This window comes from Phascolarctos cinereus, unplaced genomic scaffold (genome assembly GCF_003287225.1).
Source record: "Phascolarctos cinereus isolate Bilbo 61053 unplaced genomic scaffold, phaCin_HiC Scaffold_9;HRSCAF=440, whole genome shotgun sequence".
In the NCBI taxonomy this organism is placed as follows: domain Eukaryota; kingdom Metazoa; phylum Chordata; class Mammalia; order Diprotodontia; family Phascolarctidae; genus Phascolarctos; species Phascolarctos cinereus.
The window spans coordinates 172110155-172135522 of NW_027556402.1; the positions used below are offsets into that span (position 1 = coordinate 172110155).

Below are 25368 nucleotides of genomic sequence, written 5' to 3' on the forward strand. Positions count from 1 at the left end.
AACACAATTTAGTAATCAGGGAGAAATACAAATATATAGCTGTATATCTTTGTGAAAATGCAACCTCTGTAAGGCAAAGATCTAGCTTATCTGTTGCTCATACTACTACTTTTGGGAGGAAAAAACCCACACATCTGTAGTTTTTTAAAAAGGTAAATGTTGGTATAAGTGGTTACATGAAGTGGCTTTAAAAATCTCACCATGGGGTGGCAAACACATTCATTCACAGTTTGTCTCTTTTTTTTTTCCATTTTCAACTGAGAGGGGGAAAAAAACCCTTTAATTTTTTTATTCTGAAAACGGTGTGAATCTCATTTTGCAGTGCCAAAAGCACACTTTTTAAGGAAAATTTTTTGCTTTATTTTGTCTTCCTACAACTCTAGGCATAATTAGTTAGCCAGTAATGTTAACCAAAACATCCCATTCTCTCAGGACTTGGGTTTTAAAAAGTTTTACTTTATCAAATTACCAAACCCCATGCTGGATTTACAAGTAAAAAATAACCATGGTTCTTACCTTTCCGTCAAAGAAATAATGATTAAACATGTTGTAATGGCAGAAGCTCTCTTCTGTATAAAACTGTGAATACCTATAAAATAATTTTTGTTAGGTTATTTGAATAATGACAAATATTTTAGAGCAAATGTTTTCAAACAATTTAAAGGATTTGTGATTTTTAGTATCAAAATACATTTGGTTTTTGGCTGGATTTGATTATTCTCAACCATTTTTTCATCTGAGGAAATCAAAGTGTTTTCCAAACATCAAACTAATTTTCACAATAACTAGAGATGGAAAATGTTGTGTCATTATATCATTCTGTTCACTGTTATATACATATAGAAAAAAAAATTTTCCGAAGTGTAAGAAGTCAGTGGCAAAGCTAAAGAATAACAGAGCATGAAAATATTCCTTCTACCTAGTAAATAGATGGAATATAAAAAATTATCTGAGCCCATTACACAAATTAAAGTCAAGGTGTGACAGTGAATAAAAATGGAATTTTTTTTTTACATCATACATATTTAGGAACTTTAGAAAACACTGCACCACTACATTTGATTAGCATCAGTTAGTCACATTCATTTCTGATTAAGTATGAAAAAATATTCAACACCAACATTTTTATTTTCCAATATTAATCAGCTCAGCCTTATATTTAATGGCTATCAATACATTAAAAAGTTGGTACATACTATATTCAATGCAATCAGTACCTAGAAAGAGTAATGTATTTTCTAACTAGATTATTTTACTTTCTAACAGTTAATCCTCTTATTTATTTGAAAGCATAATTAGTAGACCTTTTTAGAAAAGAACAACTGTTTAATGTTCCTTTGATTATTGTTAAATAAGCAATAAAACAGTGAGATATACCCTCACCAAAGGTATCAGGTAGGATATCTTGGACAAGGTCCCAAAAAAGAGGAATTTCCAACAGAATAGCGAGGTTACAAGATACTGTGCTGAGTGTAACGCATTACTGGGCCTCCTTAAAAGAAATCAGCCTAACAAGCCATATAGGAAAAATTAAAAAGTATAAAATATGATTATCACCCAGATACAATATATAGTTAGATGGCTAGTTCACTAAATTAGTCCATTAATAAAAATATATCTGGGCACTGTACAAGGGCAAAATTAAAAAGGAGCTGGAGAATGGGCTAGATTGAATTTGGGAAGCTGAGCAAGGTCTGAACACAAAGACTCATTTTTTTTAACATAAACATTCTCCCACAAGTGACAATGATCCTGTTGTGGCTGTAGATCATGGAATGCTGCAATCTTCAAAGAATCAATTAGCAGAAGACTCAAAGAATAACAGAAAAATGGATGGTGAACATAAGCAACTTGTTTCAAGGTATAACCTACACTCAAGAAGTGGCATATGAAATATAATCTAGGAAATGGATTATTAAAAAAAAGTGGACTGGACACAAGGCAAAAGCAAGTGACAACATCTCGTAAAAGCAGGGCATGTTCATTTTCTGATGGGTGTTCCAGTGGGACCTATGAAATGTAAAAAGACTTAGACCACGTTGGGTGGACACTTGGTTACCTATATATGGAGAAACATGAACGAGAACCAAAAAGGATAAGAAGATATAAAAAAAATTACAATATGCATTAATAGAGGGACTAACCATACCGATGAAATCAATTTAATCAGATGTATTAAAGTTTTGAAGGATACCTCATTTATTCAGTAACCTTAAGCTGAATGTGTTGACTGTTTCCCCTGGAAAACAATCAAGAAATTACTGATGGAATACTTCTGGTATTTACTTCCATTGAATGTTTTGCAAAATTTGAAAAAACCTATTATTTCAAGTCTTTCGCCCTTCTAATCTATCACTGACATGGCTGCTAAAGAGATTTTTCTTTTTCTTTTTTTTCCCCACATTATTTTGAATATTTTATTTTTTCCCAATTACATGTAAAAATAATTTTTAAAATTCGTTTAAAAAAATTTTTGAGTTCCAAATTCTCTCCCTCTCTCCTTCTCTGAAATGGCAAGCAATTTGATATAGGTTATATATGTGTAGTCATGCAAAACACATTCCCTTATTAGTCATGTTGTGAAAGAAAACACAGACCAAAAAAAAAGAAAAGAAAAAAGTAAAAAATCATATTCCTAAATCTGCATTCAGACTCCATCAGTTCTTTCTCTGGATGTGGGTAGCATTTTTTATCATGAGTCTTTCAGAATTGTCTTGGATTTTTGTATTGCTAAGAATAGTTAATTCATTCACAAATGATCACTGTATAATACTGCTGTCAATGTACAAACTCTTCTCCTGGTTCTGCTCACTTCACTTGTCATCAGTTCATGTAAGTCTTTCCATTTTATTTTCTGAAAACACCCTGCTCATCATTTCTTACAGCACAATAGTATTCCATCACAATCATATACTACAACTTGTTCAGCCATTCCTTAATTGATGGGCATACCCTCAATTTCCAATTCTTTGTAACCACAAAAAGCTGCTATAAATACTTTTGTACAGGTAGCTCCTTCCCACCCCCACCTCGCCTTTTTAAAAATCTCTTTGGGATACAGATCTAGTAGTGGTATTGCTGGGTCAAAGGGTATGCACAGTTTTATAACCCTTTGAGCAAACTGCTCTCCAGAATGGTTGGATCAGTTCACAACTCCACCAACAGTGCATTAGTGTCCCAATTTTCCCTCATCCCCTTCAACATTTGTCATTTTCCTTTTCTGTCATATTAACCAATCTGATAGGTGTGAGGTGGTATCTCAGAAATGTTTCAATTTGCATTTCTCTAACCAAAAGTAATTTGGAGCATTTTTTTCATATGGCTATAGATAGCTTTGATTTCTTCATCTGAAAACTGCCTGTTCCTATCACTTAACTGCTTATCAATTGGGAAAGAACTTGTAGTCTTAAAAATTTGGCTCTGTTCACTGTGTGAGAAACTGTGTGAGCCTTTATTGAGAAACTTGCTGTAATTCTCACCCCCCACCCCCACCCGCAGTTTTCTGCTTTCTTCCTAATTGTGGCTGCATTGGTTTTGTCTGTGCAAAATCTTTTTAATTTAATGTAATCCAAATTATTCATTTTACATTCTGTAATGCTCTCTATCCTAAAGAGATTTTTTTCTTTAGAGCAAAGCTAAACATGTTACTCCCCTCATTCAACTGACCCCAGTGACTCCCTATTTGATTCTAGACTCTTCTGACATTTAAAGCTCTTCACAACTTGGCCCCAACCTACCTTTCCAGATTCATAAGTCAATCCCCTTCCTTTTGTTTCTCATACAGCACTATTCCTGGCACATAACAGGCAAGAAGCATAATAAATGCTTCTTGACTTGACTATACAATCCAGCCAAACTGCCCTTCTATCTGTTCCTTGCATTCAGTACTCAATATCTCCTATTTCCAAGCTTTTGCACACTGGTGATCCTGAATGCCTGGAATGCCCTCCTTCCTCATTTTTACCTTGAGAAACCTCATAAGGAATTCCTTATGGAATCCTCTGGCACCATCTTCTACATGATCTATTTCCTGATTCCTCAACTTGCTAGTGTCCTCACTAACTACTCTGTATTTATTTTGTATTTATTCTGTCTATACTTACATATGTTGTCTCCCAGATAGAATATCTGTTCCTTGAGAGCAGATATTGTTTCATTTTTAAACCCTTATTCCCATCTATTCCCAACATATAGCACAATGCTTGGCACACGGTAAAGGCTCAACAAATACTTGCTGACTGATTGATTTTTGTTTATCAAATTAATTCCTGTAGCAACTACTTCACATGAACGTTACAATTTTAATGACAATTTTGTTAAGCTCACAGAAGTCCTACTACAAGGCCTCCCAGTGGTGTGAGGATGACCTTGGGTTCTCAAAATTTATGCCACTAAAGCACAAACTCAAACAAGTTCTCCCAAGCTGGAAATGCTTCAAGTATAGTCCAAAAGGCAGCCTGTGTCTGATTTACAAGACTATCCAAATTAAGAATAGAGAAACTCATCACTGCTGGGTTAAGCCATTATATGATCAATGTCCTTCAAGCTTATTTAAGAGCTCCACCTCTCCCCTATTAACTTCCACTTCCAGCAATGGGTGGTAGAAAAGCAACACAGGCAGGGGGAGGGAGTCCAAAGAATTACACATTGTTTATAAATATTCATTGAACTCTTGGTACTTGAAATGTGATACCTTTGTTCAACAACCAAAGAGGTGACATACTGCTACAGGAACTGAACCACTTCAGTACTGACATTCTCTCTATGAATAAAGCCAGAAGACATAAAGAAGCTACATCTACATGAAATATACAGCTGACAGATTCTCCTCGAAGAGGCAAACAGAAGAATTGCCTCATCATGCATCAAAAGGCATCATTTCATGAGATACTTGACCATCTCACCACACAGTATATATACATAATGGGCATAATTCAAAAGCCCTCTGTGAAGATAACTGCAGCTTATGTGCCATCATCTATTGCAAAGGATGAAGGAATTCTGTAAAGAACGTGACAAGAACTTCCAAACCAAGTCACCAAACACTGTGATACTTGATCACATTGACGTGAATGAAGGTGGGCACGGAGAAGACAGCAAAAAAAAATGTTCAGAATTAAGAAACAAAGGCCAAAGGCTTGCACTTGGGAGCCTCACAGTCGTATATCATGAACACTTCCCTAAAGAAGAGGAATAAGATGCCTCACGAAAAAAGCATCAAACACTTTTAAAAAATGGAAACTCAATAATTCAACAGACAGGAAACAACTGGTTACAAAGTAAGGACTCATTTCTGAATCATCTCTATGTGTGCAGTCAGATCACAGACTACCTACTGATAAGGGCAAAATCAATATCAAATTGGGACCAAGATGATATGAAGATACCACATACGATTATAATAGCTTCAATCAGACCTATTCAAATAAGCTATTGACTCAAAAATAGTAAATAGCTGAAGAAAACTATGTCAATTGATTATCATTTATTATAGATATTTAGCCAATATAAAATAGTCACTATTATCACAAGAGGCCCAGGAACTTAGTCAACAAATGTTTAAATCATCTTGCCAAAGAGAGACACCATGGAGCCAAAGAAAACACTAGCTTAGAATATACTTATTTGTAAACTAATTAGAAGGTGGACAGTTACTAGCAATACTGCCTCACAGAACAGTTAAAAGCAATGAAAGGAAAAATAAGGTTACAGAAAGTTGACACAATACCCAATTAAATCAGAATCTAGAGTATTGGTAGATTAAACTGAAAGTACAACAAACAGATGCAAAACAAAACAGATCTTCCAGGATTTCTGTAGCAATTTCATCCTTAATGGCAGATAAACCATCTTATTTGGTTTCTAATGCCTCAGTCACATAAGTCATATATATGTGTGTGTATATATATATATATATATATGCATATATATATATACATTTATATATGTGTGTGTATATACATGTGTATGTATACCATATGAAGAAGTAGAAATGGCAATTAAAGAAATGAAGCAAGGAAGGGCAACTTGTCTAAACAAAGGTTAGAATAATTCATGCAAGAGAACGATTTTGAAAGCATCAAGAGAACAATTTTTTCAAGGTATCTCAAAAGAAAGGAATATATCAAATGACTGGGATGATATTATTATAAAAAATGACCAAGAGGACATTAGCAATGAATGATCCATATATGTGTTTTCATTATTATATGATATTTGTGAGGATGATTTTACATATGACTGGAAAAGAAGATGAGTTAGTCATGTAACGAGATTGATGAACAACTCAAGTTTCACATTGTTAATGTTAAATGGAATAAAATGTTAAAAGACCTTTAAAAGTTAAAAGGAAGACCTTCAGTGGCCTGAGGAAAACCTGTATAAAAGATTTATGAAAGAATATGGAAAGAAGTACATAAGATAAAAAAGTATGGATGAGTTGTGAAATGCACCACTGGGAAGAGTACCCAAAAGGATGAAACCACAGCATTATTGAAGTACTGAAGAAATTTTTAAAAATTCTAAATAGTTTCTAAAGTTCAACTTTTTTCCCCTCAGATCTGTGAAAAAAGGAGTTTCGAGAATGGAATTCCAGAATGAGGAATTTCAGTACGCAAAGTCATTCTACCTACCATAATCTTATAGTTGCCTGGGGCACTAAGGGGTTAAGTGACCTTCCCATGTTCACAAAGTGAGTATATGTCAGAAGCAAGACTTAAATCTAGGTTTTCCCAACTCCAATGCTAATCCTCCATCTACTACATCATTCTGCCATTCTCAAGTAAAACATATACCTTTGAAAATAATCAGTATTAAAAAAAAACAAACCCAAACAACCCTCTGGAAGCCATTGGGTCTATCTTGCAGCCTTCCTCAGAGGCTGTACCTGATTGATCCATATCCTATCCTAATTCTACAGTAATCAGATCACCATATTCAAGGTCTAATCATCTTGTTGAATGGAAGACTCAGGTGGAAAGTTTGAAAAGATCAAAGGAAGTCCTTATTTACTTGATTTAAAACCAGAAATTGTTGATATCACGCCATGAGAACCTTTGATCCCGCTTTGCTACTGGTGAATGGGTCTTGTGCTAGACACCCTTAGTCTTTCCTAGTCATGCTAATTTAATACCATTATCCCCATGTTTTTCATCATGTTTAACCAATATTCTTTCTCCTGTGGTTAAAACCTACTTCCTCTCATTCTGTAGTCAATGGAGATCCAAAAGAACTGATCACCATTCTCTGTATAATATCCCTTAATATTTCTGAATACAATATTAACATATCTACTGACTACAAAAAGTTTGTACACTGATGAAATGAACAAAGGGCCTAAAGAATAGGAAAATATTTAAAATACTGTTCAAGTGGACATGAAGAAACAAATATAATGCCACTGTTAATCACCATCTCATAAACAAAGATGTTAGTATAATGATTTAACTAAATTTTAACCTATTTATTTCTAATAGGTAATATACAAATAAAACGAGTAACAGGAAAGAAGGCTATCCTATAGTTGATAGTTTTCTTCCATTTTCAAAGTCTAGAAAAAGGCATCTTTTCCTATTACCTAACCTCGTCTTTTTTTTCCCCACTCTCATAAAAAGTTTAATACCCTCTTTTAATAACATCCATTTGGTCTTTTTTTAAATTAAGAACTAAATAAAAATAGTACCATAGGGCACCTGGACAAAATATTACAGGCAGCAGTGGAAAAGAAGAAGCCAAGATTTCAGTTCCAAGCTTTCATCAAGTTACAAACAAGTGGGCATAATTATTCATATTTTAAATTATGAAAAATCACTCAACAATGCCCTCTTAAAATGAAATTGGCCACAAAGAATTATTCTCTACACTGAATAAGGCAAACAAAACCAATCAGGGATGAATACACTAGAAAGCCACTCAAAAGGACATTCATTTAATTTGGCCATTCATTCTCTTTAAATAAGAGTCCGTTACCAAATGTGAAACATGTACTATACACAGGAAATGTAATCAAGAACTGAATGAAATTAGTTCATGAGATCAACCTAAGAGATTCATTTTTCAAAAATAACTATATTCAGATGATAGGTTGCCAAATACAGTTTCATATCTTCTAAGCTAAATTTATAATTAAAGCTTGCAGGAATCTATCCTGTAGCAAATATTAACTCTACTTTTCCCAAAAAAGAATCCTTATGCCATATCCATATGACCAAAATGAAATTGTAATCAGTCTAAGCAGCCCTTGAGTTGACTTTCTACAAAGCACAAAACCCAACGACTTGCAGTGGCAAAAGAACTGCTTGATGCTACCCACACAAGGTATATCAATACTCCGAGGATCTGTGATTTGGTTGGTTTGGGCATTCCCTCCATCAGTGCTAATCACAAACCCTCATAAATGATCTTTGAGAGTGGCTGTGGTCAAAAAACTCATGCCCTTGTTGCCAACCTGGTGATCAGCCTCTTTTGCATTTAGCCAAGTTGACCCTTGGATGACAGGCATACTCAAACAATTTCAAGCTTGATAGAACCTACCAGCCTTCAAGGATCCAGCATCACCCTGTGCCATAGTGATAAATTGGAGCTAAGCTCTGCTTTGGTGGAAGAGCTATGTTAGGAATGACCTCATCCCTCATGCAATTCCTGGGCACCGTGGGATTTGGTGCAAAGTTATACATGACTATATACTTAAATCACAGAGTGTTAAGCTGATCCATAGTTTGATTTCATCTGTGGCTACAAATGTGTTTCTACTAATTGGGGCTGCCATAAATTTTAAACGACATCTCCCCAGAATTAAAGCATTCATGGGCTGAAAAATTAGGGAAGATAGACCTGAATCTGTTTGTTTCTAACACATGAATATATATTTATAACAATCTGACCATCTCTCTCCCCCACCTCCTTTTAAAAGAAATATTCATTAAGGAAATATCTTTCTTTTCTTTTCTTTTCTTTTCTTCTTTTTGGCTAGGCAATGGGGTTAAGCGACTTGCCCAGGGTCACACAGCTAGTAAGTGTTACATGTCTGAGACCACATTTGAACTCAGGTCGTCCTGAATCCAGAGCCAGTGCCCTATCCACTGCGCCACCTAGCTGCCCCCAATTAGATAAATATCTTGAGGAATATTTCTTAATTAATAAATAACCCTTTCTCTCTGAGTTAAAACCAAGTTTAGACTACATTTGCAAAGAGGAAAAGTCACAAAGCAAGAGATTAAAGAGGAAATATCCACTCTCTACAACATTATATAAAAGTCAATGCTAGTCTTCTGGATAAAAATGAAATCAGACTCATGGGAAAATTTAAGGCTCTTAGAATTTGAACAAGTTGCTTGATACTATTTATGCTCATAAGCCATTAGAATTCCCTCTGGTTTCTTTTTGGAATTCTTCAACCTACACCACAGAATAGACCAAATTGAAAGCTACTATAGTCCTGAGAACATTAAAGAAAAATCATCATCACTGTACAACTTAAATTCAAATGCAAGAATAACACATTACATTATCACTCAATGATACTCAAGTGATCAAAGATCTCGCTGACATAGGTTGCTCCCTCCAACAGTGAGGCTTGCAGCCCAGCCGCTCAACCATATCCTGGGTGCTCTTCTTCACATTCTTGTAGGAAGGATCCACTCAATATGATGGGAATCTTTCTCTGAGTATTGACATAGTATGTGGGCACCAGGGGAGCACTCAAAGTAGGTCTGTTATCCCTCACTCTTTCCAAGATAAGCCCATTTCCTTTTCTGATGAATGACATTTTCTATGCTTCTGCTTAGCAATACCTGTAACATTACAACACTACAGAAGCCCCAAAGCCAAGTTACTGAAATGAGGCACTTGAGTTCTGATTGTGCCTCTGTTATTAAAGCTAAAAGATGACAGACTTTGAACTTGAAAGGGCCTAAGAGATGATTTTTACAGATAAGGAAGCTAAGGCCCAGAGCAGTAAAATGACTTTTCCAAGGTTTCATGGCAAGAATCACACTGAATGTCATTGTCTTTCCATGACAGGGAGGCAATGCCATAGAGGGCAAAGAATGTTGGATTTGAAGTCTGCAGACCTAGGATCAAATCCCAGGTCTGTCACCGACTGCCTGTACTACCTTATACAAATCATTTCCATCCTCTCAGACTCCTTCTCCCCTCTGTACAAGCATTGTTGAAGTGCCCACTAACAGCTTTATAATAAAAGTACTTATTAAGGCATTGGGCCAGGGGCTGGATATACAAAGATAAAATGATTCCTTGCCATGAAAGAGCACCCATTTTACTGAGGGGAAATGTCACTCACACACATAAACAAATGCAAGATATATGAAGTAGATACAAGGAATTTTGAGATTAAAGGCACTAGCAACTGGGAAGGTCAGCACAGGCTTACAGGAAGTGACACTTCAATCAAATTCGAAGAAAGTCAGGGATTCTCTGAGGCATAAGGGGATAAAAGAGTGCATTACGGGGACAGACGCTGCAACAAGGCAATCCTCCCTAATTGATTCCCCATTGGAAGCTATTCCAAACCTTCTCTTCCCTCCTCAAGCCTCCCACATTCCATTTCCTTGTGGTCCTCTCTTCTGACTGTTAAGCCCTTGGCCCAGAGAGCCATTCACATTCAAGAGGAGCCCAGGTCATGCTCATTTGATTCCTGGCTTCACTCCTCCTTCTCCAGGCTTTTCAATTTCCTTTCCCACATGTAGCTATCCTCCAAGTATGGAGTATCCCATACTTTTCAACATTCCTCTACATGTCTTCTACGAGGATGTAAGGTACCTGGAGATAAGGACTGTATTTTTTGTTTGTCATGTCAGAACTTCCTAGATTCTGTATGTTCAAATATAATATCTATGCAAAAGATTTCAAGGTCTATATATCCAACTCTTGTCTCTCTCCTGAACCTCAGTCCCTCAGAAAGAGAGTGAGGAAGAAAAGGAGGGAGGGAAGGAAAGAGGGAGGAAGGGAGAGGAAAGGAGAGACAGAGATAGAGAAAGAGAGAAGGAGGGAGGGGGGAGAGAGATGGAGAAGAAGAAGGAGAGGGAGAGGGAAAGAGAGGAAGGGAGAAAGAACATTTATTAAATGTTTACAATATGCTAGGCACAGTGCTAAGTGCTGAGCATACAAAGAAAGACAAAAACAGCCCCTGCCCTTAAGGAGCTTGCATTATAATGGGGGAGGGGGAGAATAGCATGTAAATAACTATTTTCATACAAGATATATACAAGCATAGATGGAAGGTGATTCTAGAGCGAAGGCACTAGCAGTATGGGGTGACTGAGAAAGTCCTCCTGTAAAGGTAGGATTTCAGGTGAACCTTGAAGGAAGCAGGGAACCTGAGAAGCAGGGAACAGGAAGGAGAATATTCCAGGTATGAAGGGTAGCCAGTGCAAAGGCACTAAGTTGGGAGATGGAGCGTCATGTGTGAGGACTGGGAAGGAGACCAACAAGGCTGGATTACAGAGCATGCACATGGAGAAGAAAACTGCAGTCAGCAAGGGGTCAGGCTGCTAAGGACTTTAAATGCCAAACAAATGACTTCATATTTTATCCTGGAGGTAACACGCCCCAGAGTTTCCTGAAAAGAGAAGCAACAGGGTCAGACCTACACATGAGGAAAATTACTTTGTGGGCTGAGTGGAAAATAAATTGAGGCGGAAAGAAAGTTGAAGCAGGAAGGTCGAGCTGTTGAAATAGCTTTTCAAACAGATAAGAGGTGATGAGGGCCTACATCAAGGTGGTGACTGTGTGAGGGGAGAGATATACAAGAGACAATGGGAAGGTAGAAACGAGATTTGACAACAGATTGGATATGTGGGATGAGTGAAAGTGAGGCATTGAGAATGATACTGAGGTTTTGAGCCTGGGTGACTCAGAAGATGGTGGTGCCCTCAACAGTACAAGATAAGTTGAGAAGAAGAAAGAACTTTAGGGAAAGATAATACAGTGGGTTTTGAACTTGTTGAGTTTGAAATGCCTATAGAACATCCAATTCAAGATGTTCAACAGGCAGCTGGAAATGGGTGACTGTAACTCATAAGAGAGATTGGGGTGAATACATTAATCTGAGAATCAGCTGCACAGAAACGATAATTGAGCCCTTGGGAGCTGAAGAGATCACCAAGTGAAATAGGATAGAGGGAGAAAAGAAGAGAGTCCAATATAAAACGCCGGGGGATATAAGCATTTAGTGCACATGACCTAGATGAAGATACAGCAAAGAAGAGTGAGAAGGCATGGTCAGACAGATAGAAGGAGTACCAGGAGAGAACGATGTCATGAAAACTTAGTGTGGAGACAGTAGCTAGGAGTGGCAACTATGGAGAGAGCAGTTGTAGGTCAGAAGGCAGACTGGACAGGTTTAGAAGTGAGACAAGAACACTGCATGTAGAGAGCTTTCTCAAGAGTCTAGCCAAGGGGCAGCTAGGTGGCAGAGTGGATAGAGCACTGGCCCTGGAGTCAAGAGTACTTGAGTTCGGGGCAGCTAGGTGGTGCAGTGGGTAGAGCACCAGCCCTGAAGTCAGGAGGACCTGAGTTCAAATCCGGCCTCAGACCAAACACTTGACACTTACTAGCTGTGTGACCCTGGGCAAGTCACTTAACCCCAACTGCCAAAAAAAAAAAAAGAGTACTTGAGTTCAAATCTGGCCTCAAAGACTTGACACTTACTAGCTGTGTGACCTTGGGCAAGTCACTGAACCCCAACTGCCTCGCCAAAAAAAAGAGTCTAGCCAAGAATGGAAGAAAAGATGGAATGATAGCTGGTGGGGGTGGTCAGATCAAGCAAGAATTTTTTAAAGATGGAGGTATGTAGCCAGGTCTGTAAGCATCAGGGAAGGAGTCAGTAGACCTCAAGAGACTGAAAAATAGAGAGAATCAGAATAATAGCGGGAGCAATCTGCTGCAGAAGACAGGAGATGGTATCAAGTGTGCATGTAGAGAAGTTGGCTTTGGGCAAGAAGGAGGGCCACCTCTCCTGAAGGAGGAGATAGAGGAGGATGGCATGTGCATGATGACATGAAAAGGGAAGAAAAGAGACCATTTAGAGAATGGGCTCAATATTTTCAGTGAAGTACATAGCAAAGCCCTCATCTGAGAGGGAGGGGAGGGAGTGCCATGGAAGACTTGAGAAGAAACAAAAAGGTTTGCAATAGCCAGAAAATGAAATCATAGCAAATCAATTATTCTCTAGTTGGTCTTCCCCTTCACTCCAATAAGCAGCCAATGGAGGGAAATAAACTCTTCTCCAGATGAAATGGACCAAAAAATTTATGTTTTGATATAACTTGAAGATCTGGTGATGAAGCAAAATTCTACAAATTCTTGGCTAAGTAAGAAGGAGCTCAAGCATTCACTTCAGAATGAAATGAGTGAGAAGTTTCACTCAATAGGAAGCCAAAATATAATAAACTTTAAAAACAAGACAAAACTATGTTTTGCAGGAAACAGATTAGGCAAAGCACAGGAACAGACTTTGTCTCCCAATATACAAAATATAACAGAATAGGGATCGAGTTTTTGTGTCCAACAACCAAAAAGTTATCTTATAAACAACTACTGCCTTTGAGACCCAATTAGAGGGGAAAACAGAGATAATAAAAAAACTAAATAAAGAAAATTGCAAAAACTAGGAGATGTTTGGAAAAAAAGAACAAATATCATGTCTTGTAAACCTACCTAAAATCAATATCCAGCAGAAGGCTTTTAACGTCAGACTCCTTGTCGCCTGATGCTTTCAATCTGATCAGCTCATGCAGCCTGAAGCAATTAATGAAAGCAATTTAGTAAGAAATTAACAACACCACAGACAGCTAAAAAAGCTGAAATGATCAATTTTTTCCAATGTTTGAAAGCTCGGTTCCACAAAACTTTCAATGAAATAAGCAATGGGATTTGGGCAGGTTTTTCAAAATCAACTTATCAGTTTTGTTAATTTTTAAAAGACAGTGGCCTTTCCTTATCTGAAACACAGAACTCTGAAACTGCAAAAGCCAAGCAGAGACAAAAAAAATCTCATAAATAAGAGAGAACACATAAGCCTTTCCAAGGAGAGGGAGGAAGAAAAAGAATAAAAAAAATAAAAATGAACATTAAGTATACCTTTCCTTTCTCTCAATGTCCTGATCAACATTTGGCAAGTATAGCTATGTTAGAGAATATGATAGCATATATGAAATCTCCAAAATGATTAACTCTTTGGCATCTACCACCCTGTTGGCCTAGAGGTGTTTCTCTAAAAGGAACAATAGATTGCTACCACCTACTTCATGTTAAGAACTATACTATATATCTCATATGCCCTGTGGCAAGTCATGTACTCCATAAAGATTTGTTTCTAGTGATGATGGAATTTTTAAAAAATTAACATACCTTGGTGTTCCAACACACAGCACTTTCCTGAATCCAAGAGTGGAAATTAGGTCTAGTAAGAACTGGCAACTTCTGTCTGTGAACAAATACTGAGCATTTGTCTTCTTATTCTCCAGTGGATACAGGAGCTGACTGGGTCTTTTTAACTGAGCAATGGAGATATCACAAAGTACCTGGTGATCACAATGCTTTCCCCAATCATCTGGTAACAGTAACTGTTGACATCTTCGGCAAAACTTTCTTTGAGATAAGGGTAGCTCAATAAACTTCCAATATCTTCAATACACAATTCAACAAGATGAACAAATTTTAAGTCAGTTTCTATGGATGACACTGGATTATTAATATTTTAATATTCAAAAAGTACTTTTTAAAACCCCAAATAATTATTTGAAAAATGGAAAAGAAAAATACATTGGCTATAATTTATATCTAGTTGAATAACTACAAAGTAGAAAAGAATCAGCAATTTCATAAGAATGAAGATGCCCCAATTTAGCCACTGAGTGAAGATCAATATCTATTTCAAATGTGAACTTAATATATAACTCCAACTCAGGTCACTACTACAAATATAATGCTTAAAACTATTGACAAATCTATGTATTTCTGGCTTTAAATGTTAAAACAGTCTTACTCAGTGTGTTAGTCATTACAAAATGAAAAGTTAAGGTCATTTTTCAAGCTCTTATGGCATACTTAGCAAGAATAATAACCTTCTAAAGAACAGATGTTTGCTATAAAGGAATTCTATTCTCAGCAATATTGATGAAGCCCAATTAAAAGGTGATTATGTTCCCCAACCCTTTGTCCCAGAAGATAGAAATGGATTATAATCCAGATCATGTTCAAAGTCTACCCCTGGAAAGAGCTGACATGATATTTTTTTTTTCTTTAAGGAAATTGTCATATGGCCCAAATGAGACGTTTCCAATCATTTTTACATCCACTTTTAAAATTGACATTCCTTATAATTTATTGTTCTCATGTAGATGCTGGCCAAGAGAAAAACAACTAGTCACTGTCAGTGTTTAAAAAATTTAGATTGCTTTCATGCTTTCAATGCACATCAGTTTTGAAGTGAAAGAAAGAAGATGCAATTATGAGGCACTCACTATGGGCCAGGCACTGTGCCTGAATTCAGGGTTCACTAACCTATGAGAAAAGAGGAGAGGGAGAGAGCAAATCCACTAGGGTTATGGCAGATGGTTAGAAATGTCTAAATCTAAATCTAAATCTAATTGGTCCTCCAAAGGATCCCTAGAGTTTGGGTAAATTCTTATGATTTCAGTGGAGCTAACTACTGAGACTTCACCAGGTACACAATGAACTAAACATAAAGTCAGTATAATCAATTCCAATTTCATCTAAGCACCAAGCCTTATGTCAAACCACCCTTGGCACTGACAGAGGTTCTTTGGAGCACCGATGTCAAAAAACCTTAAAAACAAATTCAGAGCTGAAGCTTGGAGACTGCCTAGTTCAATACTCTGAGGCAACTGAGACCCAATGGGTAAAGCACCTTACACCAATATCACAAAGAGATAAAGAAATTGGATTCAAACCCAGATTTATTGACTGCAAATCTGATAACCTTTTTCTAATACAACACAGTGTTTGACATGACAATAACACAAATGTTTCTGTTTCTAGAATTGCCCTTTGGATGACCTTATCCATATATCAGAAGAAACTTCAGTAATTCAGAACTGAAGCAGCAGTAGGTTGAAAAGGGCCACTAAGTAATTAAAATCAAGGGAGAAGTGAGAACTCAGCAAACCAATAGCAGATTTCACCTACAATTTTATACTTTTGTTCAATCAGCACCTCAAGGAGTTTCTAACAAAATCTTAGAACTGATCAGAGGTCTTGAGATGAACAATCTGCCAAGGGCCCCATTCTCTAGCCACCAAAAAAAAAAAAAATTCACATTGCTCTCCCATGACCTTCCTTAGGTTCAACAGATAAGACCAATCTACATGATATCTGAGAATTCTAGAACCTCCTCAGGTAAGACAGGAAAAGCTAGCTATCTGAGGCAACATGGTATAGCAGAGTGTTAGACTTGGAGTCAGAAAGAAGCCTGCCTCAGATGTTTACTTAGCTGTGCTACTCTAGGCAAAATACATGGACTTGACCTCTCCGAACCTCAATCTCCTCACCTGTAGAATGAGGGGCTAGACTTTCCTACTAAGCTTGAACAAATGTACAGAACAAATGTACAGTATGGAGAAATTCTGAATAACCAAAAATTAATCTAATGTTCAAGGAACATGAATATATTATCCAAATTCAATTCAGCTGTGGGATCTTCAGTACTAGTTTATAGAATGAGTGCTTGCCTTTACTTAAATAACAGCCGTCTGTTTCCTCTACAAAGGGTGTGATATATTACACTGAGAGTTAGCCAGTGTCAGGAAGACCTAGGTTCAAACCCACCTCTGATACATATGGCTGTGGGACCCTGGACAAATCACTCAGCAGTGTTCCAAACAACTAAGACCATATGTTGTAAAACAGTTGCTGATCTGCACAGGCAGAAGAACTTCCCTCATTGGTATTTTTCTACAATAAAAAGGCCAAAAGCTTTGTCTAAGTCTCTATCCAAGCAAAAAACTGACCAAGTCTTTACACAGCGTCAGTTTCAATGTTTACACTAAAAGTCTGTAAGGGACATACAATGACCATTTCTTTAAAGAGCACATTGCTAAACCATGAGACTGCTGAAAAAAATCTGGAACTGCACTCAAATCACTAGCTACATTAAAATGTTTTTATTTTGATATTATTCCAAGTTTATAGCATATGAGTCTTATTGTGCTTTTTTTTTAGAAAATATTTATCCCTATTGGCATAAACTTCATTTATTCCTATTGGCACTAGTTTTATTATTGGGGGGGATTGTTAATTGATATTTCTTGTGTATGCTTTCCTTCTCTCAAGATAATGTAATCATTTGAATAAATCACTAAATTAAGATAATCAGATACAGGTTTTTAAAAATTTGGTCAGAAAAATGTGAAGATTTGAAGAACTGTTGATTATTCCATTTTCCTTCCTTATTCATATTTACTACACATACCTAGGAAAAAAAAACATTCATTCTGCTGCTCAGCTCAGCATGATTCACAAATTGCAGGCTAGCATTTTGAAATGTCATTTTTATTGATCTCCTTTTGATGTTCCATTTGCCTTTCCCGGAGTAGACAAATTATGTTTATGGTATTTCCCTAATAGCAGACTTTGAAAATCCGAGTTTAAATGAGCAATGAAAAAAAAAAACAACCAAATGAAATATCAACTAAATAAAGCTATCTGGATGCACATAAATTAATGCTGATTTTAGCATCCATGTAAGTTCTTACTAGGACTCTATAGGTCACAGTGAGAGTGTGTCAATATCTTTGGTAAGGGCGTAATGGCACACCTTCAAGAAGCAATCTGAAAACCAAAAGGAAAAGCTGTTGCTTAACCACAAAAATAAATACTATACTTAAGAACTCATCCCAAGAGTTCAAGAGGTAAGAAGAATGATCCTCACTCTGTTTGGTGGAACTCAGAGAGGCGGGCAATACTGTCATCTCCCTAATACAAATTAGGTAACACATGGTTTTAACTTTTTTACCTACCATCACTTTTTTTGCCATAATTTTAAAACTAAATTATTTAATCAAAGCACAAGAAAACCTTGTTAACTAAGAATGAGTAGAAAGACCAGTTTGATTTAGAGAACATTCTCCTTCATAGAATCTTTTAAAAGAAATTTGGTTTCATTCTTTTCAAGCAAAGAAATACACGAATAGGCACAGATAAGTTTGAAAAAAGAATTACAATTCAAAAATCACAACCCCATTGTGATAATTGATGTTATCATAAGCATCAAAGCTGCATAACATACAGACAAAAATGAATTACCGGAAGGAAGCAAGCCAAAGCACACTAAAGAAATCCTTAATTTCTTAAGTCTTAGAAAAAGCCAAAATTTAGAAGAAACTATTTCAAACTCTTGACTCAAAGTAAATCATGTATTCTACATCCGAATCCTTCAATACTTAAAAAGAGTAATGATTTCTTTCATTGATATGGGAACCTCCCTAACCTATGAAGATCACAACTCTTCTATACCTTAGCAAAGAATTTCATGAACTGTTCTGATCAAAACAATAATCACCTGACAGCCAAGCTTCTGGTGATAAGATACCTAAATTAGCAAAGTTCAAATTAATGGAAACCAAATTAATGAAATTATATTATCAAAAAACTTTTAAATCCTTTAGAGTCAGCTGAAATAGCACTTGATCCTGAAAATCTCTGATTCCCACACCCTCCTTTTTGTAGGTGCTTAGCATAGTGTCTGGCACAGACTAGTTACTTAATAAATGCTTACTAACTGATTATTCATATGGAACTTATCACATATTACCCTCAACTATACTATCATTGTATGTGTAATGTCTCCTCTACTGGTTTATAAGTTTTTGCAGGCATCAGCCTTCTAGCTGAAGACTAAAACTCTATCTAGCACATAACGGGTGACAAGTAAGGAATAGGCAAAAGAGCCAGGATTTGGAATCAGAGGACCAGGGTTTGAATCTTGACTCTTTCCTTTACTATCTGTGTGACCCAGACCAAGTCACTAAATATTTCTCAGTTTCGACACAGATGTCATAAGGCAGGTGAAACAGATACTCTTAAGGTCCATCCTGGCACTAGACTGTGGAATCCCAAGTGTTTAACAAAAAAGCTGACAACAGAAGTATTTTAAGTAAAAAGGTTATGGATACCACCAATCATAAAGAAACTGAAAACTACTCTCAAGGAAGAATACTACCAAATTGTAAACAGCTAAAACACTCTCCTTCTGGGAGTCTTTTACTTCCCCTCCTCTCCTATCCAATATTTCATATCTCACGAGAGCACTTTACATGAAAAAGAAGGCATCAAGTATGCAAACTTCAGCTAATCTCCTGTAATTCCTTTTTTTCCTCAAAGTACTGCACTCTGAGAAGAGAAATTTAAGAGCTCTAACAACAGTAGACCAAGATCCTTATCACTGAAGAAAAATAACAAAACTGTCTAGATTTTTATAACCATCCCAAACTTAACATTAACCTCTTTTCAATCTTATCTTGCTTTATTGTTGTTCAGTCGTGTCCAAATCTCCCTGATCCCATTTGGGGTTTTCTTGGCAAAGATATTGGAGTGGTCTGCCGTTTCCTTCTCCAGCTCATTTTACAGATGAGGAAACTGAAGCAAACTGGGTTAAGGGACTTGCCCAGGGTCATACAGCTAGGAAGTGTCTGAGGTCACATTTGAACTCAGGAAGATGAGTCTTCCTAACTCCAGGCCCAATACTTGCTCATTACAGCATCTAGCTGCTCAATCCTATCCCACCTAGCCCCAAATAAAATCCACTAATCCATTCTTACTCACCAAGTAAAATATTTTACAGTTTCATGGTCTCCTTTCACTTCCCTAGCCTCCAGGGGGAAAAAAATGATATTTTAGTGTTGTTTAAAGGTTTGGTCACAGTGGTAGTTAGTTTTAAGGGAAGAGGTTACAGTTAAAGTAACATTTAAAAGCAATACAATATCAGCACCTTTCTATGTACTGCTTGTGGGACAGGGGAGGTTGGCAACGTCTGTTGTAAATTTCTCGGGCAGCAAGTCTAGCTTCTGACAACTGAAAAAAGAGCACAGATCATGTAAACAAAAATTCTCAAATATTCAACTATTTTAAACTGCAGGCATTTTTTTTACATGAAGAAACATAAAGTTTAAAGTTAAAATGCATTGTCTATTCATTTCAAAAAGAAATGTAAGAAACTTAGGAAGGCCTTTTTTTTAACCTCTGAAAGCACTAAAATTAACTCATGTAAGAATTTTTGTTTGACTGGAGAAAAACTGTAAACAGGATTCACTTGTTCTAAAGCAGTAATGCTAAAAACTTTTCCTTAAAAGTGTTAAGAGTTTTTATATTGTTTTCTATGCCACAAACATTCTTTCCATTATCTCAGTCTTCATGTAACTAGAATTTATCATTCAAAATTCAGAAATGAATCATAGGAAATTAATCACAAGGCATTTTCAGCATAACTGAAAGTGGAGTTTTTTGTTGGCCATGGTCATGACCAGCCCTCAATTTCTCTTTAGGGAAATAGTAGCCAGTCTACTGAGTTAGTACATCAGTACATATATTTATGACAGGCAGCGCAGAAAAACAATGAGCTGGGCCCAGAACTAAACAGGAGAAAGAGAGCAGCTGGATGGCACTAGGGAAATTTAAAGTGTGCTTTTAATGATCCTAAGCTGCTGCCCAACACAAAAACTTATCTTTTTCAATAACCGTGATGTCCCAATAATGATGTAGTTTGGAATACTATAATCTTGAAAAAATAAGTTACAGATTACCTAAAGGGCAACGGGGAAACGAGTGGGCATAGACTGCATTATAGTTCCAACAACGAAATGTGAAAGAAGTACTGTAAAAGACCACATTCAGTAAATATATGATTCTTAAAATTCATATGGTGAGAGTAAGGGAGTAAAATGTGGAGAGTCAGTACTAACACTGGAACTCGCACAACATAAAAAGAGCTAAAGGAAGGTCTCCAGCAAGTTCTCTGTGTGTAAGAATATGACAGGTTGAGAAGGTGTGGATTCTTCTTAACTCTGATATTGTTGCAACTTTAAATGTCCTTTTAAGAGAATGAGTTCTTGATTCCTTAAGGCTGAATCCTATTGATGGAGGCCTTCATTTTAATCCTAGTTTTGTATATGTTAACTGTTTTATCTTTCAAGGAATGACTGCTTGCCAGAATCTTGGTGAAAGGAAATAGAATTTACATAGCCAAACAGAGAAAAATAATAATCGAAAGCTTTTATTTTGTATTGTTATATAATCTTATGTATTATATGTATCACATCATCTTATGTACTTACATAAATATCTATGTTATATCATCTTTCTATGGATTTTAAATCTTACTCAAGCATTAAAAGATGGAAAGAGATCTAGATTTTCAAGACAATTTTACTGACCAGTAATTAATATCTTTGTCAATAATAAAAATTCACTAACTCTAATCTCTAGCAATAAAAGGCTATGGCACCATGTTCATGGTATAATGGAAAGTGATGTATTTGATGTGACATCATAAGACCTGGATTTGGATCTTGGTTTTTCTATTTATTACCTGTGTGGCCCTAGGTGATAATAATAATAGCTACCATTTATGTAGTGCTTTAAGATTTGCAAAACACTTCACATAGGTTATCTTATTTGAAACTCACAATAAGCTTGTAATATGTAGGTATTACAAGTATCGTTGTAGCCTCTAAGCTTCGGATTCTACATCTGTAAAATGAATGGATTGGATCACATCACCTTGACAGTCCTTCCCAGCTCTAAATCCTATGATCTCTCATACTTAATTTAAATCACAGGACAGTGAAAATGTCACTGGACTGTGAATCTGAGACTTGAGTTCTAATCTTAGCTTTAAGTAGCTATGTTACTTTGAACAAATCACTTAATACCTATGGGTCACAAGTTTCCCTATCTTTAAAAACATGATCCATAAAGTCCCCTGCAATGCTAATACTTTATGACATCCATATTCAAAATATATGTTATTCTTAGGAATTCTCAGTACAACTGTCCCACATATCAATACATCAAGGACCCATGATTTCATCAGTGTAGGAAATCCCAGTCTAGGAACTGATTTTGTGATCCTAGTTATAACTTAAGAGTCTTAAAAAGTTGCCTGAGGCTCAGAGAGGCTCTCTGTCACATCATATACCTATTTTCAGAAATCAGCCTTGAATCCAGGTATTACTGACTGCAAGTCCAGAACTCTATCTGCTATACAGCTTCCTCTCTATAGGCACAATCTTGCCATAACAGGAAACATGAAAAAAACATATCTCCAAAGACCGTCATACCTTTTCATCTTCCCACTGAAAGAAATTACAGTCTTTTCTATCTCTGCAAGCTGAGCAAGCATAAAATCTTCGAGCCTCTTCTTTACCTTGGTTCACCTTTACAAACAGAAGAGTAGGACCTACAGAAGAAAAATTAATAGCATCATCAGCTTATGAATAAGAAACATTTCTAGAGCTCCATTTAAATTGCTAGTTTTCACTTTAGTGAAAGTTTTAGGGTTTTTTGTTAAAAAGGCAGTACTGCAGAGCATTTGGAATTTAATACTGTGGGTTGAAATCCTAGTTTTGCTATGTGACCTTAGGTAAAATATCTAACCTTCCTAGATCACTATTTTCTCACCTGTGGAGACACTAAATCCCATCATGCTAAATCTATCATTTTGATTAATTTATGATTTCTACGGAACAATTTTCAGGCACGAATAATTTAAACATATCATCTTTTGAAAATTGAACACATTTAGAAATGAATGCCACTCTGTGACGCTTAGTGAGGTGGAAAGAAGCTTCTTTATTGTAAAATGGTGACAACAATCCACATTTGTAAAGCACTTTAAGGTTTACAAAACGCTTTCCTCAAAACATCCTTCCAGATAGTGTAATTATTATCCTTATTTTACAGCCCACAAATCTGATGTTCAAAGTTTAGGTGACTCACACCGCTATTAAATGGCAGATGTGAACTCAATTCTCCCATCCCCAGTTTTTTCTGACTTCCAAGTCCATCACACCAGGATTGTCTGAGCATATCAGTGCTGGCACTAAGGGTTGCTGTGAGAAACATTTGTATACTGTACTGTACAACACCATAAAAAACCGTGAACTATTCTCATTATGAGACAGTGGCTACAAAGCGAAGATTTCTCATTGTCTTGCTCCCTGGCCCACTCTGCTCTCTCCCATAGCCTAACACAAGCAGGAACCTGTGGCGTTGCTGACAAATAGTTCAAGGACGTCACCGGCACCTAGCCCCCCTTCTCCTGTCCAGCTTGCTCTGCCATGAATGAGCAGAAAGCCTATGCTTGTAAAGCCATGCTAGCCATGCTTGAGAGGGGCTCTAAATCGCTAATATCCCTGCCAAAAACAAACGTAGAGTCTGGAAGCTTTTCCTGGGACGTTGCCCTTTGGCAATTGTGAACAGTTCCAGCTAAAAGGCATGGGGCAGAACAAGGTTTATGGAAAGGGACCTTCTTAGAAATCAACCCCTTCATTTTATTGATGAGGAAACTGAGGTCCATAAATGTGAAGTGACTTGTCCAAGCAGTCCACGTATTACCCATTCAGGTTCTTACACTCGAGTGAAGGGACCAGACACAGAGAAGAGGGGGTTGGCCATAGAGACAAACCCGACTCCTCAGACCCCTCCACGTCCCATGAGCTACACGTGCCCGGCCGAAGCGGCTCCTGGACCCACCGTGGGGACACTGAGGAGGGGGGTCCGAGGTGTCTTGGGAAACCAACACCTCCACCCCTGACCTCCTCCCCCGTGCCCGACCCTCCTCCACCGCGGCCGCCGCTTCCTCCTTCGCCATGGTAGCTCCCTCCTCGCTCCTGGAGGCAGCCATCTTCCCGCTACTGTCCCGAAAGCCTCAGCTACCAACGACGATGTGCCGCTAGGCGTAGGCTAGAGCGTCGCCGGCCGCTAAACATCGCCCCCGCGGGACCTGGAGGAGTCACGACAGCCGCAAGGGCTGCTCCTGTCGTCGCGTTCCTACCCCTAGGGTGACAATGGAGGGGCAGATAATGAGGCTCCTGGCTCCCCTTTTAAAAGGAGATAAATATATAGTACTTCACTATTTCTGAGAATGTGTCCCAAATACCTTTAATTTGTACAGCAAAACGTATTGTAGAGGCAACTGGAGAGATTTAACTGGTTTCTTTAACTAATCTCCATGGGACGTAAGCTTCAGGCCCATCACCGTCATGGTTTTCCTCCTGTGGACATTCGGTAGGCAATCAATATCCTGGGAGCCATCACCAGTTGTCCTGACCTCTGTCTTGCCACTGAACTTCCATGACTGTAGGAGAGAGCCAGGCTAATGACTTTGCACAGCTCTGCCTCACTTAAATCCAATTCACTTGCAAATCAAGATATCACCCTGCTGATGTCATTGATACTCTCAGAGAACAAACAAACAAAAACTCAGAACTGAACGCCAGACTCCAAATGGGATCTGACTAGGGCAGAGAACAGGACTGTCCCATTCATCACTGGCCCTGAGCTTATTCCTCTCTTAAGGCACACTAACATGGTATTACCTTTTGTGGCTACCACATTATACTTTTGAGTCCTGGTGAGCTCAGTTGTTCCTAACCAGTGGGCCACTAGAGAATAATTACAAAGTATCTGTGAAACCGTTTGTGTGTGTGTGAGTGTGTGTGTGTGTGTGTGTGTGTGTGTGTGTGTGTGTGTGTGATGAGCATCATTATTTTGATCTTTATTTAGTGCCAACAGAGATATACTTGATTCAGTATGTGGTTATACCTTCCACAATAGCCCTTGCAATCTGGAAAATCCATGTAAAATTTTTTGGCCCTCTCTTCATTCTTTTTTTTTTTAAATGGGGTGTTTACAGTACCTCATTGTAAAATTTGGGTTGATATTATATAATACTATACATATATTTTATGCATTTCTGAGTTTCTAAACTTTTTCTGTGTCAGCTGCTGGTCTTCATGTGTTGCTTGTGGCTTCCACAATACTCCCCCAAAATTCCCATTTAATTTTTTATACTGACTCGCAATGTGGAAGGGATAAATATAATAAATGTACAAACATACTTTTGTGTACTGAATAATGTCCCACACCTACATTTTTTTTTTACCAGACCTTCGATTTCATTGGCTTAGAGAGCCCCTGGGGAGTAAATACCCCGTACCAATGCAGATAACTAGTATGTGTTGGAAACAGAATTCAATTCAGAGTCTTCTTCACTCCAAGGCCAGCTTAGTATAGCACCACTATATCAAAGCTGCCTCCCCTTTATCCCTCTATATTTTAGAAGTGTATATAGGGGCTGTGATGAATTTTTTAAAAATATAGTTCATTTTT

General features: G+C 37.3%; 1 protein-coding gene across 2 annotated transcripts in view; it reads right to left on the reverse strand.

Annotated features, from left to right (window-relative positions):
* Positions 1 to 23903, reverse strand: part of ZCCHC4 (zinc finger CCHC-type containing 4) — a 59482-nt gene extending 35579 nt beyond the window's left edge. The window contains exons 1-6 of one of the 2 annotated variants that reach the window (XM_020992370.2): positions 23731 to 23903; positions 22317 to 22435; positions 19970 to 20052; positions 14371 to 14646; positions 13678 to 13758; positions 517 to 589 (exon numbers count right to left, since the gene is read on the reverse strand). In XM_020992370.2, the coding sequence (XP_020848029.1) occupies positions 517 to 589; positions 13678 to 13758; positions 14371 to 14646; positions 19970 to 20052; positions 22317 to 22435; positions 23731 to 23881 (783 nt within the window). In that variant the 5' untranslated portion in view covers positions 23882 to 23903. The remainder of the gene's footprint in view (positions 1 to 516; positions 590 to 13677; positions 13759 to 14370; positions 14647 to 19969; positions 20053 to 22316; positions 22436 to 23730) is intronic. The other variant, XM_020992374.2, reaches the window with a different exon arrangement.
* Positions 23904 to 25368: the final 1465 nt, after the last annotated feature.